At 53.4% G+C, this 19,274-nt stretch overlaps 1 protein-coding gene and 1 long non-coding RNA gene across 5 annotated transcripts in view; one reads left to right on the top strand and one right to left on the bottom strand.

The window, feature by feature from the left end:
- Window positions 1-581: 581 nt before the first annotated feature.
- LOC103347431 (uncharacterized) overlaps window positions 582-19,274 on the top strand; it is a 211,894-nt gene continuing 193,201 nt past the window's right edge. The window contains exons 1-4 of one of the 4 annotated variants that reach the window (XR_016225688.1): window positions 582-1,438; window positions 2,320-2,422; window positions 5,443-5,657; window positions 13,965-14,077. Coding sequence is in view for 1 of the 4 variants with exons in the window: in XM_089320778.1 (XP_089176904.1) it covers window positions 7,683-8,885 (1,203 nt within the window). In the remaining 3 variants the exon portion in view is untranslated. Of the gene's footprint in view, window positions 1,439-2,319; window positions 2,423-5,442; window positions 5,658-7,682; window positions 9,446-13,964; window positions 14,078-19,274 lie in introns of those variants that run through there. The other 3 variants (XR_016225689.1, XR_016225690.1, XM_089320778.1) reach the window with 3 other exon arrangements.
- On the bottom strand, window positions 4,936-7,728 carry LOC149120303 (uncharacterized). The gene is made up of 2 exons (XR_016225699.1): window positions 7,617-7,728; window positions 4,936-5,175 (listed from the first exon to the last, which is right to left on the bottom strand). It is a non-coding gene; the product is annotated as an uncharacterized LOC149120303 (long non-coding RNA).

Here is a 19,274-nt window from a genome sequence, read left to right as displayed (position 1 = left end):
TTCAGGAGTTTCTAGGTAAGCAACCACCAGACAGTGGAAACTTCCAACTTGCACAACTTAGAATGCACTTGCCCTAGGCCACAGCTTTTTATTCTGATATATACACTAGATTAGTTTTCCCAAGCACATAGTATGATCCAGGGATGGATCACAAGTTTAAAAAAAAGAGTTAGAGATACCTTCCATCTGCTGGTTCACTCCCCAGATGGCCCCAATGGCCAGCACTGGGTCAGGCCAAAGCCAAGGGCTCCATCTGGGTCTCCCATGTGAGTGGCAAAGGCCCAAACACTTGGGCCATCTTCCCCTGTTTTACCAGGGAGCTGGACTGGAGCAGCTGGAACAGGAACAGGCACGCATATGGGAGGCCAGCCTTACCCACTACTCCACACCAGCCCCCATACAAGTTATTTTAATAGAGGCGATCAAAGGGCTAGTGCTGTGATTAAGCCCCGGCCGTTGCGGCCATGTGAGGAATAAATCAGCAGATGGAAGATCTCTCTGCCCCTCTCTCTAATCTGCCTTTCAAATAAATATATGAATCTTAAAAAAAAATCAAACTTTTTTCACTTAGAAGGTTTTTTTTTTTTTTTTTTTTTTTTTAAAGATTTACTTTATTTGAAAGGCAGAGTTATGGGGGGGAGGGTGTCTTCCATCTGCTGGTTCACTCTCCAGATGGCCACAGTGGCCGGGGCTACGCTGATCCAAAGCCAGGAGCCAGGAGCTACTTCCGGGTCTCCCACGTGGGTGCAGGGCCCAAATATTTGGGCCATCTTCCACTGCTTTCCCAGGCCACAGCAGGGAGCGGGATCAGAAGTGAAGCAGCCGGGGCTCGAACCAGCGCCCACATGGGATGCTGGCACTGCAGGTGGCGGCTTTACCCGCTACCACGGCGCCAGCCCCGAAGTGAGCTTTTAGGAGTATTAGTTTCCTAAGTTTTGTTTTTATTTTTTGGATTATTTTTAGTTTCCTAAGCTCTTTAAAGTAATTTAAAGTAAATGCGTGCTTTCCCCACGCATTAGGCAGCACCTGTAGGAAGCAGACGTGGGTTCTATGAACGCAATACAATCACCAGAAGTAAAAATCAAATCTCAAATCTTGCTTCGGTTATCACGTGCTCCGCGCACAGTCGAAAACCACGTTTCATCCCAACACGAATGCGTCAATTTAGGGTAGATTCAGCGGCCACACGGACGTCACGTGGTACAGACCGGGGCGGCGCCTTTGGCGGGTAGGCGGGACGCAGGGGCTTGTGGGAAATGTAGTCATGGTTTCCGTGACGTCATCATCACGCGACGACAGGAAGGCGCCTCGGTCCCTTCTGCGCATGTGTCCAAGAGTTCCGTGTGTCGCCGCTGTCTACCCGCGCCATTGGAGTCAGGTTGTGTGTCGCCGCAGTCTACCCGCGCCATTGGACTCGGGCTGAAGTGCATCGCTGCAGGTGGGTGAGGAGGACCTGGGCGCGGGGCGGGCGCCTCCCGGGATGGGAACAGAATGGGTTGTGAGGCGCGGCGCGCCCCGACGGGGACCCCTCCAGGAGGCGACCCTCGTAGTGGGGATGCTGGGGGCGGGGAGGGTCATCTGGGCGGTCATGAGGGCCGGGGGCGGGGAGGGGGCGTCGGGGCGGTGCTGAGGGCCGGGGGCCGGGAGGGGGCGTCGGGGCGGTGCTGAGGGCCGGGGGCGGGGAGGGGGGGTCGGGGTGGTGCTGAGGGCCGGGGGCGGGGAGGGGGCGTCGGGGCCGTGCTGAGGGCCGGGGGCGGGGAGGGGCGTCCGGGGCTGTGCTGAGGGCCGGGGGCGGGGAGGGGTCGTCGGGGCGGTGCTGAGGGCCGGGGGCGGGGAGGGGGCGTCGGGGCGGTGCTGAGGGCCGGAGGCGGGGAGGGGGCGTCGGGGCGGTGCTGAGGGCCGGAGCCTGGGAGGGTCGTCGGGGCCGTGCTGAGGGCTGGGGGCGGGGAGGGGGCGTCGGGGCAGTGCCAGGCTGGAGCCAAGGGAGGGGGCGTCGGGGCCGTGCTGAGGGCCAGAGACGGGGTCAGGAGGCCTGCGCTGCCTGACGCCTGGGCGTGCCTGCGGGTGGACAGACGGTGGTTCCTGGAGCCCCGCGCCCAGGCGGTCTTTTCCAGGAAGCGGTGATGGCTGCGCGCGATCAGACGCTGGGAGTGGCGTGGGCACACCTCTGGCCCTGACCTGTGTGACGTCAGTCGTCTGTGACGCGTGCGGTTCCCAGAGGAGTCACTGGAGTGTGTGCAGACTGAGCCTCAGTGTGGGGCCGTCCGGTGTGCGGGTTCTGTGGTCCTCACGTGATGTCTGTCCCCTCCTTCCTTCCAGGGGCAATGCGCTCCACCGGGGAGACTTGGGGCGTGGATGGCGGCCCCGTCTCCTTCCCACGCTTTTGCCGTACTGCAGAGCAGCGCTGAGAAGTCCCACAGAGGTAGGGATCGGAGCTTTGCACAGGCCAAGCAATGACTGACGTGTTGTCCAGCGTGATCGAGGACTGAGCGATGTTCCTCTGCTGCCTCCACGAACTGCCATAGACCTGGTGACACTGGAATTTTGTGTGGACGATCAGAAGAAAGGTGTGGGGGCCACACTGTGGTGTAGTAGGTTAAGCTCCGGCTGCAGTGCTGGCATCCCATATGGGTGCTGGTTCGAGTCCCGGCTGCTCCTCTTCCGATCCAGCTCTCTTCTATGGCCTGGGAAAGCAGTGGAGGATGGCCCAAGTCCTTGGGCCCCTGCACCCACCTGGAAGACCCGGAAGAAGCTTCTGGCTCCTGGCTTCGGATCAGCCCAGCTCCAGCCATTGCAGCCATTTGGGGAGCGAAGCAGTGGTTGGAAGACCTCTCCCTCTCTGTCTGCTGTAACTGTCTCTCAAATAGAATCCCCCCCCTTTTTTTTTTATTTTATTTTATTTTTTTTTTTTAAGGAAACGTGAGTGAGTGGATTTAGAAGGGTATGCAAGCGCCGGGGACTGTTACTAGCGGGGTCTTAAAGGTGTTGGCTGAAGCAGAGGGTAACCTGTCACTCCTCGGAGCCCCTGTGTACACACTAGCTCTACTTTCTGCCTTCACTGTTTCCAGAACCCAAGCCCTCTCAGTCCTCGTCTGTCACCCAGAGTAGGATTTAGAGATGGGCTGATGTTGCGTCTGTCCTGATGGTTCTCCCTGATAGCTTATGAAAGGTTGCTGGAGATTTTCTGCCTGGTCGGAAACCAGCTGAGTTTCAGGGAACAAGTGGGTTTCCTGGGGTCATCTGATGTGTAGATGTCCACTACCCTGGCTTTTCCACTAGTGTTTTCTGCTTTGCCATAATGCATTCAGAAACTCATGCTGTTTCTGGCTTCAGTTTCAGCAACTGCAGTTAACATTGAGCAAACCTGGTTTAAAGACTGCCTTGACCATGCCTGCTATTCCCCCTCCCCCTGCCAGCACTTGCCATGGAGTATGTGAGCCAGAGGGGTTTATAATACACATTTCCCCTCTTGGTGGCGGTAGTCCATTCTTCAGAGTCATACGTGTTGTAGCCAATTACCGTGAGCTTATTTTCCACTGTTTGGAATGGGAGAACTAGGGTGAGTCACACTTCAGTCGCTGGCAAGTTCATTATGAAAGTGCACAATCCAGTGCCCGCATGGATGTAAACATTTAAACAGTCTTAGGATCTCTCCGTAGTTTCTTTGTGTGACTCACACAGCTTAGTGCCGACAGGAGACTCATCTGGTTGACCTTTATTCCACTTTTTGAAACTACATTTGGTGTTGAGGCTATAATTGCATTTGACATGAAGTTTGATTCTTTTCCCCGTACTTATCAAAGTATCTCAGCCTGACGTATCAACAAAAAGCTTACTGGGCTAAAAGGCATTTTGTGAATTTAAAAAAAAATTTTTTTGAGTAGCAGAGATGTGCTAGGGAGAGAGAGCTCCCATCTACTGGTTCATTCTGAAAATACCTGCAATGGCAGGGACTGAGCAGGCTGAAGCCAGAAGCTGGGAACTCAGCCCGAGCCTCGCATGTGGGTAGCAGGGATCATTTACCGGAGCCATTCCCTGCTGCCTCCCATGGTGTGTGAGTAAAAAGCTGGGATTGGGAGTGGAGCAGCATTCGAATCCAGGCACTCCTGTATGGGATGCAGGTGTCCCAGCTGGTGTCTGAACTGCCATGTGCCTGCACCTTATTTTTAATTCTGAGACCGCAACATGGGGGTACAGATAACATTTTCATATGCTGATTTCATTTCCTTTGGATAGATTCCCAGGAGTGGGATGGCTGGGTTATATGGTAGGTCTGTATTCAGCTTTTTGAGGTATCTCCATATTGTCTTCCACAGTACAGTCTCTACATATTAAACCATCATCACTTTTTACTTTTTAGGTCTTTTTTTTTTTTTGATGGTATAACCATTAAAAAAGTACCTTGAATTATATCTTTTTAAAAACATGTTATTTATTTTTGTGGGGTGAGGAAGAAATCCCTTATCTGCTGGCTTACCCCTCAAATACTCACAACAGCTAGGTCTGGGCCAGGCTGAAACCAGGAGCTGGGAACCCAGTCTGGGTCTCCCATATGAGTGGCAGGGACCCAGGTACTTGTGCCATCGCTGTTGACTCTCATGTATGCATTAGCATGAAGCTGGAATCAGGAGTGGGCACTCCAGTGTGGGATGTGGCCATCCCCAGAGCCGGTGTGACCACTGTACCAGATACCCACCCAGGAATTACAGCTTTTTGATTCCTGCTAGCTCTCAAGGTTTTGAGACCTCAGGTTTTCTCCCATTTTCAAACGTGTTTTTATATGCTATGTTAGGAATACCTCAGCACTCTTCATCTTTCCTCTGGGCCATTTCAGGCAATTGAAATAATCTACTGGGGCCAACTGCATTCATTCACAGATTTTAAGAGTGGTTTTCATGATTATAACTTTTGAATAAATTACCATGGGGCTGAATGTTTTGTTCTTTTTTTAAAAAGATTTACTTATTTATTTGAAAGTCAGAGTTACACAGAAAGAGAAGGAGAGGCAGAGAGACAGAGAGAGAGAGAGGTCTTCCATCCGCAGGTTCACTCCCCAGTTGGCTGCAATGGCTGGAGCTGAGCCGATCTGAAGCCAGGAGCCAGGAGCTTCCTCTGGGTCTTCCCATGTGGTTGCAGGGGCCATCTTCTACTGCTTTCCCAGGCCACAGCAGAGAGCTGGATCAGGAGTGGAGCAGCCAGGATTTGAACCTGTGCCCATATGGGATGCAGGCTGCGGCTTTACCTGCTGCACCACAGTGCCAGCCCCGAGTGTTTTGTTCTTGATTCTCAAATTATTTATCAGTGTGTATTTTTCTGTAAGAGCTGGGAGATGCAACCTTGTCAACCTTAAATTAAAAAATGTTTCGAGGCTTGAGTTTTCCAAACTGTATGATCTCAAATTTCTTATCTCTCTCTCTTTTTTTTTTTTTTTTTTTTTGTGAGGTGACAGAGGATTCCCATCTGCTGATTGATCCCACAAATGGCTGCAGCAGCCAGGATGGGTCAGTACCAGATCCATGTCTTGGGACCTCAATCCAGGTCTCCGATATGGGTGGCAGGAACCATTACTGGCCCCACCAGGGCCTGTTAGCAGGAAGCCGGAGTCAGGAGCCTGAGGTTGGAATCAAGCCCAAGCACTTCAGTGTCTTAACTTCTAGGTATTTTTCCCTTTTTCTTGTTTGCAAACCGACTTTCTTTTGTTTTTCATTAGTTCAGGTTTTGTTCTACTTTACCAAATGCAGTGAATACTTAGACTACTGTCACCATTTCCCAGCCTCTTTTTCTAAAGCTTAAGATCTGTGAATTAAGCATTATTCAATTTAGTCATAATTAGGTCACATAGACAACTATCATTAGATACCAGAGGTCTTCATAAAGTTCACAGAGCGTGGGGCTGGCTTTGCTGTAGCAGGTAAAGCTGCTGCCTGTGATGCCAGCATCCCATATGGGTGCCGTCTAGAGTCCAAGCTGCTTCACTATTTTTTTTTTAAAGATTTATTTATTTATTTGAAAGATAGAGTTAAAAAGAGGAAGAGAGAGAGAGAAAGAGAGAGGTCTTCCATTTGCGGGTTCATTCACCAGATGGCCACAACAGCTGGAGCTGGTGGATCTGAAGCCAGGAGCTTCTTCTGGGTCTCCCACGTGGGTGCAAGGGCCCAGGCACTTGGGCCATCTTCCACTGATTCCCCAGGCTGTAGCAGAGAGCTGGATTGGAGGTGGAACAGCCGGGATTTGAACCGGCATCCATAAAGGATGCTGGCACTGCAGGCGATGGCTTTACCCGCTATGCCACAGCGTTGGCCCCTGCTTCACTTCTGATCCAGTTCCTGCTAATCTACCTGGGAAAACAGTGGAAGGTGGCTCAAGTCCTTGGGCTCCTGCACCCATGTGGGAGACCTGGAAGAAGGCCATAGTCAAAGTGGAAGTTCTCTCTCTCTTCAGAGAAAGGTACCTCCTTCTTTGATGGTCCATTCTTTCTGCTGGGATCTCACTCACAGAGATCTTTCATTTAGGTCAATTTTTTTTTTCCCCACAATGTCTTGGCTTTCCATGCCTGAAATACTCTCATGGGCGCGTTTTTTTTTTTTTTTTTTTTTTGACAGGCAGAGTGGAGAGAGAGAGAGAGAAAGGTCTTCCTTTTGCCATTGGTTCACCCTCCAATGGTCGCCCCGGCCAGAGCACTGCGGCCGGCACACCGTGCTGATCCGAAGGCAGGAGCCAGGTGCTTCTCCTGGTCTCCCATGGGGTGCAGGGCCCAAGCAATTGGGCCATCCTCCACTGCACTCCCAGGCCACAGCAGAGAACTGGCCTGGAAGAGAGGCAACCGGGACAGAATCCAGCGCCCCGACTGGGACTAGAACCCGGTGTGCCGGTGCCACTAGGTGGAGGATTAGCCTATTGAGCCGTGGCGCCGGCTCCTCTCATGGGCTTTTTAGCCGGATTCAAATGCCTTAAGGGCTGATTCTGAGGCAAGAGTGCTGTTTAGGATATCCGCCATACTATGAGTCTGCTGTGTATCCTGCTTCCCATGTTGGATCATTCTCTCCTTTTTAATTCTATCAGTTATTATTAGCAGACACTAGTCTTATTTTGTGATCTTTTTGACACTTAATCATATCATTATGATCAATTATGAACTTAAACTGATCACTTGGACTAGTAAGATGGCATTTGTACAAACCACTTTAAAGGGATTTGGAATCCCATGGCACGTTTCTAGCTCTACCATTAGGGGTCATTTGTGTAATTTGAAGAATAAATTCTTTTAAATATATATTTATGTTTTAATTTTATGTGTTAAAAGGCAGAGTGGGGGGAGTTTCGATCTGGTAGTTCACTGTCAAAATGCATGCAGCAGCCAGGGCTTGGCCAAGCTAAAGCCAGGAGCCTTGAACTCACGCTGGGTGTCCCAGGAGTATAGCAGGGACTCGGGATCCACTTTAGCAGGAAGCCGGCTCAGAGGCAGAACTGGGGACTCGAACTCGGTTCTCTGGTATGGGTGAGGGCGCACCCCAAGAGGCATTTTAACCGCTGCACCAGACACCCGCACCTAAACATCTACGTGTGTGTGTGTGTGAGAGAGAGACATCACAGAGAGCTCCCATCTGCTCACTCACCCCGCAGACGGGGCTGAATCCGGGAAGGAGCGCAGGCCAGTTCTCCCACGTGGGTGCCAGAGCCCGATGACCGGAGGCGTCCCCGACACGTTCTCGTCCTCCCCCATCTATGCCTGCCCAGACACGTTCTCGTCCTCCCCCATCCATGCCTGCCCCGACACGTTCTCGTCCTCCCCCATCCATGCCTGCCCCGACATGTTCTCGTCCTCCCCCATCCATGCCTGCCCCGACACGTTCTCGTCCTCACCCATCCATGCCTGCCCCGACACGTTCTCGTCCTCACCCATCCATGCCTGCCCAGACACGTTCTCGTCCTCCCCCATGCCTGTCCCGACACGTTCTCAGCTCTGCTCCCATTCTGTGCCTGGCTCTGTCCTCACGGGTCTCTCACAGGGTAGAAAATTCAGTTTTATGAAGTCCATTTTAGCATCTTCTCTCTTTTGCGAAATAAATTTTGGAATTAGGTTCATGACTACCCAGGACCACATAGATTCTGCGTTTTCTAGAATTGTGTATTTCGCCTTTGGAATCTCCGCGTGTGGACTCGGGTTAGTTTCTGCGTCCCCCGCACAGCGATGTCCTCTGGTCCCTGCATTCCGGATGCCCCGTGTGTCAGTTTTAGGAAGAGATGCGGGTGGTGCCCCGGGTCGGGCTGGGTCTCCAGCTTCGCGGCCCGGCCCGGGGAGTTCTGAGGACACGCGAGGGCCGTGCCAAGCGGCCACGCCGCCTCAGGCGTCAGCGAGGGAGGTGCGGGCAGCACCCCGAGCCCAAGGCCGCGTCCTGGTCCCTGTCGCCGGCCGGACGTGGCACCCCTGCGACGCGGCAGAGGGCCGCCGTGGGGGGCCGCCCCCGATCTGGCGAGGCGGGTCCCAAGGAGCCCCTCACAAACCCTCCGTGGTGGCCGCGTTTCCGAGCCGGGCCGTGCGTTCCTTCTGGTCCGCGCACCGTGTCCGCTCCAGCCTGCGCCGCGGACAGCCCCGCGTCCCGACTCCACGCCGGCGGGAAGAGGGGTGTGGGCGGCGGCGCGTCGGAGCGTGCGCCCCCGACCCCGGCAACTGTCCACGCAGCCGCGGGGACAGCTCAGGGCTGGAGCCGGGGTGGGCCGAGCGGCGCCTGTGCCACGGGATGAGGGAGCCTGGCGGGGTTGGGTGGCGTCCCCTGGGGGTGGGCCGGGGGACCTGCGGGGCGCGGGGCCCTAATCGCCGCTGCGTGGCTTTGGCCGGCGCGTTAGGCTGCCCACGAGGCCTTCTGGGAGATGGAGTCCTCTAAGGGAGGCCTTCCGCATGGACCTCTGGGAAATGGAGTTCTCTAAGCCAGGACTTCCGCATGGCCCTCTGGGAAACGGAGTCCCTAGGTCAGGACTTCCGCGTGGCCTTCTGGGAAATGGAGTCCCCCAAGGCGGGATCCGCCTTCAGGGCTCTCTGGGAGATGGAATGTTCTAAGGCAGGGCGGCCGCGGGGCCCTCTGGGAAATGCAGTCCTCCAAAGTGGGACTTCCGCATGGCCCTCTGGGAAATGGAGTCCCCCAAGGCGGGACCCGCCTTCGGGGCTCTCTGGGAGACTGAATGTTCTAAGGCAGGGCGGCCGCGGGGCCCTCTGGAAGATGGAGTCCCCTGGGTCAGGACTTCCGGGGGCCCTGTGGGAGATGGATTGTTCTAAGGCAGGGCGCCCGCGGGGCCCTCTGGGAAATAGAGTCCTCTAAGGTAGGCTTCCGCGTGGCCCTCTGGGAGATGGAGTCCCCTGGGTCAGGACTTCCGGGGGCCCTCTGGGAGATGGACTGTTCTAAGGCAGGGCGCCCGCGGGGCCCTCTGGGAAATAGAGTCCTCTAAGGTAGGCTTCCGCGTGGCCCTCTGGGAGATGGAGTCCCCTGGGTCAGGACTTCCGGGGGCCCTCTGGGAGATGGACTGTTCTAAGGCAGGGCGCCCGCGGAGCCCTCTGGGAAATGGAGTCCTCCAAGGTGGGACACCCACGGGGCCCTCTGGGAAATGGAGTCCCCCAAGGCGGGACCCGCCTTCGGGGCTCTCTGGGAGACTGAATGTTCTAAGGCAGGGCGGCCGCGGGGCCCTCTGGGAGATGGAGTCCCCTGGGTCAGGACTTCCGGGGGCCCTCTGGGAGATGGACTGTTCTAAGGCAGGGCGCCCGCGGAGCCCTCTGGGAAATGGAGTCCTCTAAGTTAGGCTTCCGCGTGGCCCTCTGGGAGATGGAGTCCCCTGGGTCCTCTGGCAGAATGATCCCTGAGTGTCTGAGTCCAGGTGGAACCCACGTTCTCCTCCCAGACTCCGCTGCCCTGAGCTGGGGTGTCTTCTGCCCAGGAGGGGCTTCCCCACACACCTGCTCTCCTGTCCCACGTGCTCAGGCCTTGATCTCTGCACTCTGTCCTAGATCCTTGTCCCGCTTCCCGTGAACCCTGGCTCTTGCCCTGGGAACTTACAGGAATTTCTAGAGCCGGCAGCTGGTCCCTGGTGGGAGGTGAACTTCATGGTGCGCCCTGCAGATGGCGCTGTGGGCGCACCCCTGGCCACCCTAGGTGCTTGCGGCTCTGCGGGTGGGTTCTCTTTGGACTGAAGATGATTTTAGGGTCTTGGAGGGGTGGGGTTGGAATTGTGGGGAGGGGCCGCATTTCCTGCTGGAATCCGCACTGTTTGGTTAGGCTCAGAGCCAGTCCAGCTGAAGCAGCCACTGGTCCCACAAACATCCTAATTAATTCCTATTTTAATTTGCCAACAAGGAAAGAAAGAAAAGCCCGTGACAGAAAAGTAAGACTGCGAGGAGACTTCAAATGAGAGGAAACAGCAGCCACCCTGCACCCCCGCTCCAGGCTTGTAAACTTACCTCGGAGCACCTGGTGCGATAGAGGCTGAAATTTTTTTTAAATTGATTTATTTATTTGAAAGTCAGAGCTTCATAGAGAGAGCAAAGCCCTTCATTTGCTGGTTCATGCCTCAAATGGCTGCAATGGCCGGAACTGGGCTGATCCGAAGCCAGGAGCCAGGGGCTTCCTCTGTGTACCCCACATGTGTGCAGGGGTCCGAGTACCTGGGCCATCTTCTGCTTTCCCAGGCCATTAGGGAGCTGGGTCGGAAGTGCAGCAGCCTGCACTCAAGCCGGCGCCCACATGGGATGCCAGTATCACAGGCTGGGGCTCTGCCAGCTACACCACAGCACCGCTGGGCCGAGCGTCCCGTGCTCCTCAGCCCTCCGCCCTCAGCCCGTGTTGGAGACGCTGCTGTCACTTCTGTGCTCCTCAGCCCTCCGCCCTCAGCCGTGTTGGAGACGCTGCTGTCATATACTCCGTCCCTGTCGCTGGTGCCCCACGGCTCTCTATTGCTCAGCGAACCCCGTGGTGTGGATAACTGCAGTTTGCTTGTCCAGTCCCCGGGGGTGGGCGTGTGGTTCTCACTCGGGGCGATTGTGGGTAAGGCTGGCCCTGTGCACGTGTCGTCTGCACACCTAGGAGTCAGTCCCAGGCTGGGCAGGGGTTGACCCGTGTAGTGACCACCAGTGCTGTCTAGAGCGACCGCCTGGCTGTGGCCTCTGCTCGCCCTCACGCCCCAGGCCTGTTCCTCCATCAGTGTTTCCATTCCTTCTCGTGCTCCCTGGCTGCGTCTCCATGAGCCTGCCCTGCTGCCCTCTCTGACCTAGTGCGTGACACTGCTGCATGTCTAGCGTGGCCCTTCCTAACACCCTCACCTGTGGGGCTCACAGAGGAGAACCTGTCAGTGTCTGTGTCAGGTGCCTACATCTCCCGCTGTGTGGTAGAGAGCTTGACTGGGTGGTTCTTGTCACCTGGTGTCCCACACGGTGGCCTCTGCCGGACACACCCTACACCTGTGGGGCTCATGGAGGAGAATCTCCCAGTGTCTGTGTCAGGTGCCTACAGCATCTCCCACTGTGTGGTAGAGAGCATGACTGGGTGGTTCTTGTCACCTGTGTCCCACACGGTGGCCTCTGCCAGGTGCTCCTTGGGCCGAGCCAGTTTCCCCGGGAGGGGAGGTGTGTGTTTTGTTCATGTGTAGCTCAGTGAGTTACAGGGCTTTATCCGGAATAGAGACGGCAGCCCCAGCATTCCCTGAGGGTCTCCCGAGAGGCACAGAGGGCTTGCTGGCCCCTTGCACGTTTCAATGATTTGGCCAAGTTTCCCGGTCCTGGAGGAAGCAGTGTGAGAACTGCACATGCGGTCAGAGCAGGATGGCCCGTGCCCTCGGGTGGTGTGGTCAGAGCAGGATGGCCCGTGCCCTCAGGCGGTGTGGTCAGAGCAGGGTGTCCTGTCCCCTTGGGCAGGGATAGGCCGGGGAGCTGAGCCCCTGTCAACTTGCATGCAATGGAACTTTCTGAAGGGGGGGATTTTCCATTGCTGCTGTTTTCCTGCCCACTCCGCTCCGGCCAAATTCCCCCACCCAGTTAACTCTGGGAAGGAGGCGTGGGTGGTGTATGTTTGTTAAACATGTGTTTATTTGAGTGGCACAGGGACAGACACAGAGAGCGTCCGTTTGCCCGTTGACTCCTCAGGGAAGCACTGTGCACTTGTCACCCATGCATTGGAGGGACCACTGACAGCTTCAAGGATTTGGCTGTTACGTGTAGAACTGCCAGGACTAGAACCGGTGCCCGTATGGGATGCCGGTGCTTCAGGCCAGGGCTTTAACCCACTGTGCCACAGTGCTGGCCCCTCTAACTTCTTAGGACATGAGTGTTGGATCATCTATTGAGACCATGTTTAGCTTTGGAGAGCTGCCAGGCTGCTTTCCAGAGCGGTGAGCTAGTGCGAGCCCCTGTTCCACACCCTTCACGGCAGCTGATGCATCAGGGCGCAGGGCTACATTGTCGTGTGACTTTTCTTCCTCATGGAAGGTGACGTTGAGCCTTAGTTTGCAAGCTTGTTTGACACCTGCATGTCCTCTGTGGTGAGGTGTCTGTTAGGTCTTCCTCATTTGTAATTTGGTAGTTTGCTTTCTCGTTGATTTTTACATCTTCTTATTGTGTTTTGGACACTATTTTTCAAGGTATGCCTGTTTTAGTGATGTCTCCCAGTCTGTGGCTTGTCCTCTTGTTTGCTTTATAGTATTTTTCAAAATGGAAGTTTTAGGGGCCAGCGTTGTGGCGCAGTAGGTTAATCCTCCGCCTGTGGTGTTGGCACCCACGTGGGTGGCAGTTCGAGTCCCAGCTGCTCCTCTTCCCATCCAGCTCTCTGCTGTGGCCTGGGAAAGCAGTAGAAGATGGCCCAAGTCCTTGGGCCCCTGCACCCGCATGGGAGACCTGGAGGAAGCTCCTGGCTCCTGGCTTTGGATTGGTGCAGCTCCGGCCATTGCGGCCAATTGGGGAGTGAACCAGCGGATGGAAGACCTTTCTCTCTGTCTCTCCCTCTCACTGTCTGTAACTCTACCTCTCAACTAACTAAATAAAAAATATTAAAAAAAAAAGAAAAGAAAATACAGTTAAGCAGGGCTGGCATTGTGGTGCAGTGGTTTACTACATGGCTGCCACAAAACACCAAACACCAGAGTAAGGGAAAGGATTGATTGGTGGGGAAACCTGACAGACTGGAGGGAAGAGGTGAAGAGGGAAAAAGAGAGAGAAGGAAAGCGCAAGAGAGAAAGATCAAGAGAGAGAGAGAGAGCAAGAGAGCCGTGTATTCAGGAACAGGTCCTGTTAAACCTTTAAAAAATACAAGTTTTAAAAGATTTATTTATTTGAAAGGCAGACACACATAGCTGGGCAGAGAGAGAGCTTTTCCATCTGCTGATTCACTCCCCAAATGCCTGCAACAGTTGGGACTGGGCCAGGCTGAAGGCAGGAACCAGAAACTCCACCCAGGTCTCCCACTTGGGTGACAGGGACCCAAGCACTTGGGCACCTTCTGCCTCTCAGGTGCCTTAGCAGGAATCTGGATTGGAAGCGTCGAGTAGCTGTGACCTGAACCAGGCACTTGGACATGAAATTCTGACATCCCACGTGGTGAATTAACCCATGGAGCCACAACATCCACCCCCACAGAGCAGAGTTTAGTTCTAACAAAGTCTGCATTGTCAGTTATTTTCTCCCATGGGTTGGTTTTTAGGCTTGCACTTAGAAACTTATCATGAAATACATGTACATATTCATTTTATTCTAGGATTTTTATGGTCACATTTTAAATATAAGCACATGGTTCACTTTGAGTGAATTGTTGAATGTTCTAAGGTGTGTTTCTGTTTTTCCCACATGGTTTCCAGCTGTCCCTTCACCAGCTGTGGCGTAGACATTCCTTTTCTGTTGAGTTGCCTTGTCCTGTTGACAGTTGGCTGCTTTTGCCCTGGTCTGTCTGGGGCCCTGCATTCACCTCTACTTATCCATCTGTCCGATGCTGCAGTTGATTTCTCAACAGTGTTGCAGTGGATTCGTTTCTGAGATGAGGAGCGTGGTGGGGGCAAGAGGCGCAGAGTCACCACACAGACCCTGGAAGTCGGTGAAAGCAGGCCAGAGGTGAGCAGCCCGCAGACTCATTTATTTCAGTTAGTACAACAGCTTATATAGCCAAGACCAGCCAATCTGGTCAAGGGGCGGTCTAGGGGGCGGTCTATGCCCCAACCAATCACAGCCTGTTGCCAGGCAGTTTCCAAAGCCATCCAGTCACAGCCTGTTGCCAGGCAGGCTCTGTTGCCAGGTGGGTTTCAAAGCCATTCCTGAGTAACTGACGCTCGCTTGCCAACGGCCATCTTGGCATGGCCTCCTCATTCCACCACAGTCCACTCCATCACTAGCGTCTCATTCACGCCATCACCATGGCTCCATGTTAACCGTTGGGATCCAGGGATCCAGATGTGCTAGTTTTTAACAGCTGGACTTCTTCAAGCAGGTATCATCTGTTCTGGAATTTGATGCAGTTTCCTGGGAATCTGTGGTTTCATTTAGTTTCTGTGTCAAAGTTGAAAGAATTTTCAGGGCCGGCATTGTGATGTAGCAGGTAAAGCTGCCACCTGCTACACTGGCATCTCCTATGGGCACCAGTGTGAGGCCCAGCTGCTCCACTCCCTGCTAATGCACCTGGGAAAGCAGTGGAAGATGGCTCAAGTGCTTGGGCTCTTGCACCCATCTGGGAGACCTGGAAGAAGCCCCTGGCTCCTGGATTTGGCCTGGCCCAGCTTTGGCCGTTGAAGCCATTTTGGGGAGTCAACCCACAGATGGAAGATCTCTCTGTAACTCTGCCTTTCAAATAAATAATAAATAAATCTTTTAAAAAATTAAAAAGGAATTTTCTTCTTAACAACATTGAGTTGAATAATGAATATTTGCCTTGATCTGTATTTCATTTGGTTTCTTTGAACAGCGTGTCAAGGTTTTCTGAATACATGTTTATGCTTTTTAAAGATTTTTTTGCTTTACGGACATCCATTTTATGCAGTGGAATTGTTGAAGGTATTACTTTTTAAAATTTTCATATTGCAGTTTTCAAATTTCAATTTTTCTTATACATCATTACTGATGTAGACCAAAGCAAATGACTTTTATGTATGACCTTGAACTTTGACTCCTTATCTCCATCCATTCCTGTCATGGCCAGGGCGGTGGGCTCTGTCTCCAGCTGAATCTCCCTCCAGTCAGGGCTTGGAATGGCCAGAGCCGTGAATTGCGGGATCAGGGGGACTGCCGCCAGGGGGCGCCCAGGCGCTGCGGAGAGCGTGCGGAGTTCCTGTGCCGCGCCCCGTGGCAGCCAGGGGGCGCCCATTCGGTACTGGCGCAGGCGTTTCCTCCTCCAGTGTGGGTCCAGTTTGCCCGCATCACACTTTGACTATCATTGCTTTGTGTTAAGATTCGAAAGCGAGAAGTGTGAATCTCCTTAGTGTGTTTCTGCAGGGTGCTTTGACCCTGGAAGTTCCCTGTGGATGTTAGGGTGATTTTCCCCCTGTGTGGCCCCGATCTTAGAGGTAGTGAAAGGATCGCGTTGAACCTGCAGCTTGCTTTGCTTTGTGGGTCCACAATCAGTTTTAAGTGTTCTGTTGGGTGAGGTTGATGTGTCTTCACATTTATTTATTTAAAAATTTTTTTTCTATTTATTTATTTGACAGGTAGAGACAGAGAGAAAGGTCTTCCTTCCGTTGGTTCACTCCCCAAATGGCTGCTAGAAGCTGGCGCTGTGCCAATCTGAAGCCAGGAGCCAGGTGCTTCCTCCTGGTCTCCCATGGGGTGCAGGGGCCCAAGCACTTGGGCCATCCTCCACTGCCTTCCCAGGCCACAGCAGAGAGCTGGACTGGAAGAGGAGCAACCGGGACTAGTACCTGGCGCCCATGTGGGATTTATTTTGGTTTTCTTTAATATCATTCGGTAATAACTTATAATCTTCAGGGAGTGAGTCTTGCCCCAACACCAGATTTATTCTCCATCATGTTATTGGGGTTGACATCGTTTAAGATTCAGTTTTAAAATTTACTCTCCTGATTGCTCATTCCTGGTGTGGGGTGGGTCTTTGTGTGTTGGGGCTGTGGTGTTCACTTCCCTGGGCGGGTTTACCAGCTCTGATGCTGTGTTATGTACTCCTTAGTGTGATCTTTCTTCCTGTTGCCTCATTGCTCTGCAGAGAACGTGCAGTGTGGTGTTGAACACACAGGGGACGTGGGTGTCCCGTCCCTGCCCTGCCCCTCAGCTCAGGCCTACAGCTTTCAGGGAGCATCACCGAGTGTGATGTTTGCTCTGTGGTTTGCCCAAACACTCTGTCCTGTTGAAATTCTCTCCAGAATTCATTCTCTTTTTAAAAGATTTATGCCTTGGATTGAAAGAGAGGGTGGGAAGGAGAGAGAGAGAGAGAGAGAGAGAGAGAGAGAGAGAGAGGTTTTTGCCTACCCTGAACCATTCCCCCAAATGGCCACAAAAGCCAGGATGCTGCCAGGTTGAAGCCCGGAGTCTGGAACTCCATCTGGGTCTCCCACTGTAAGTGGTGGGAACCCAAATACGTGAGCCCTCACCCACTGCCTCCCAGGAACATTATCAGGAAGCTGGGTCACACGTGTGGAAAGGTTGGGAATCAAAGCAGCACCCCCACATGGGTGCGGGCATGGCAAGCCTCAGCTGCACCTGCAGCACCCAATGCCAGGCCTGGAAGTTCCCTTCTTTATCTGATCAGTGGGCACTTTTAAGCATCACTACGTGGTTGTGGATTTATTGAAGCTGTTTCTGCATCTGGTGGGATGATCAGGTGGAGCTTTTCATTATTCTGTGAATGTGATGTTTCACATGGATGAGTGTTCTGTTCAACCTTGATTTTCTGAAAGATATCTTAATCTAGCATGTGATGCTTTAATGTGCTATTGCTTTAAGTTTGTTGTGGAAGGTTTTTGGGTGTGCATTTATAACAGTTTTCTGTCATGTGATGTCAGGTGATTGAGGTTGTAATGTGGGGGATGGGCTTGATTTTGTGTTGAAGTTATCACACAAGCAATAGGGATTTGAGTTTCACAATGTCATGGTGAACAGATTGGGTTTTTTACAAATTTATTTATTTGCTCCAAGAGGCAGAGTTACAGGCAGAGAGAGAGGTCTCCTATCCACTGGTTCACTCCCCAAATGGCTGCAATGGCTGGAGCTGGCTGATCGGGAGACAGGAGCCAGGAGCTTCTTTCAAGGTCTCCTACGTGGGTGCAGGGGCCCAAGGACTTGAACCATCTTCTGCTCTTTTCTCAGGCCCATTAGCAGGGAGCTGTTTTGGAAGGGTAGGAGCTGGGTCTCAAACCAGTGCCCATATGGAATGCTGGCACTGCAGGCGGATGCTTAACCTACTACGCCACAGTGCCAGCACTCAGATTGATTTTAAGAGCTAGAAAGTAGCATCAAGGAAAAAATAGAATTGGAGGTTATGTGTGAGGTCAAGATTAAGATTAGGGTTAGAGGTGGAGTGTCATGGTTTAGGGTGAAGGTTAGGATTAGGATATACAGTTTGGGGTTTAGGGTTTTAGAAGCAGGGTTTAGGGTTTGTGTTAGGATGAGAGGTGGGGTTCAAGATTAGGGCTGGGATTAGGATTAGGGGTTAGAGGTTGGAGGTTAAGATTAGGGTTATGGTTTACTGTTAGGGTTTAGGATTCAGGTTAGGGGTTGGGGTTGGGTGGAGGGTCAGGATGTTAGAGTTGGGGTTAGAGTTAAGGTCCCCAGTTGGACATACAATGATGCCTGTGCCTTCCTCTGTTGGGAACAGCTAATGCGCATGTGCACGCTGCAATTAGGCGTGTTGCTGCAAAAGGGCAGGCTGCTGGTTGGCCACTCAGTGTGCATGTGCTGTCCCCAGTTGGAGTTGCAATGGCTCACATGGGGTCCTGTGTTGGGGATGGCCACTGCACCCTGCATGCTGCCATTATGCTGTCACTGCAGGCGTGGGTCACCTGAGAGACATCCAGTGTTCATGTCTGGTCCTCCAATTGGATTCACAGTGGCTCATGCAGGGTCCTGTGTTGGGGATGGCCACTGCACCCTGCATGCTGCCATTATGCTGGTCACTGCAGGCGTGGGTCACCTGAGAGACATCCAGTGTTCATGTCTGGTCCTCCAGTTGGATTTGCAATGGCTCACACAGTGTCCTGTGTTGGGGATGGCCACTGCATACCTGCATGCTGCCATTATGCTGGTCACTGCAGGCGTGGGTCACCTGAGAGACATCCAGTGCTCATGTCTGGTCCTCCAGTTGGATTTGCAATGGCCCACACAGAGTCTACGCATGGGGATAGGTGCTTTGAATGAGCTGACAGTCACTGGGTTTGCCCTGGTTGTATCTGCAGTGGCAAATGGGTGGTGACTGCGCATGCTCAGGCCTATCTGAGCCACCAAACTCGCATGGGAGGTCCCCTGTTGGATCTGCAGTGCCTTGGGCAGCCACTGCACATGCACGGGCAGTGTGTGAGCAACCAAATCCGCGTGCAGCATCCCCAGTGGGGTTTGCAGTGGCTTCAGCCGGTCACTGCTAACGTGTGGGCAGCCTGTGAGAAAACAGATGCACGTGCATGGTCACCAGTTGGGTTTGCAATGGCTTGGGCTGCCCACTGCGTGTGTGTGGCAGCTTTGAGTCCCTAGACACGCATGTGCTGTCCCCAGTTGGATTTGCAGGCCGTTGACGGCAACTGCTCATGCTTTGGCTGCCTGTGAGCCACACGCATGCGCAGTCCCCAGTTGGATTTCCAGTTATGTGTGGGCCTTGCTCTGGTGGGGCAAGCTACTGGGCATGTGCTGGCCACAATTAGGAATGTCAGTGCACATTCTTGGGCCACATATGAGCCACCAAAAGTGCATGCTCGGTCCCCAGCTGGATTTGCAATGGCTTGGTGTCAACTACACATGCGTGGGCTGCCTGAGAGTCACCAGATGCACATGTGCAATCTCCTGTTGGGTTTGCACGCACCTTGTAAGGTCTTCTGGTGGGGATGGCCCCTTACCATGTGCAGGTGCTGTTAGGCTGGTCACTGTGTATGCTTGGTTCCCAGGGGAGCCACCAACTGAGCATGCGTGTTTCCCAGTTGGATTTGCCAGGTGTCATGCAGGGGCCTGTGGTGAGGACGGCCACTGCACATGTGCAGGCTGCCATTAGGCTGATCGCTGTGCATGCTGGGTCACCTGTGAGCAGCCACATGGGCATGCATAGTCCCCAGTTGGATTCACAGTGGCTCGTGGGTAGTCTGCAGGTGGGATCTCCACTTTGAATGTG

Source organism: Oryctolagus cuniculus, chromosome 19 (assembly GCF_051225735.1).
Source record: "Oryctolagus cuniculus isolate XC-2025 breed Fujian yellow rabbit chromosome 19, ASM5122573v1, whole genome shotgun sequence".
Taxonomy (NCBI): domain Eukaryota; kingdom Metazoa; phylum Chordata; class Mammalia; order Lagomorpha; family Leporidae; genus Oryctolagus; species Oryctolagus cuniculus.
Note: the sequence above shows the minus strand (reverse complement) of the source record. Positions and strands in the feature narration are given on the sequence as shown.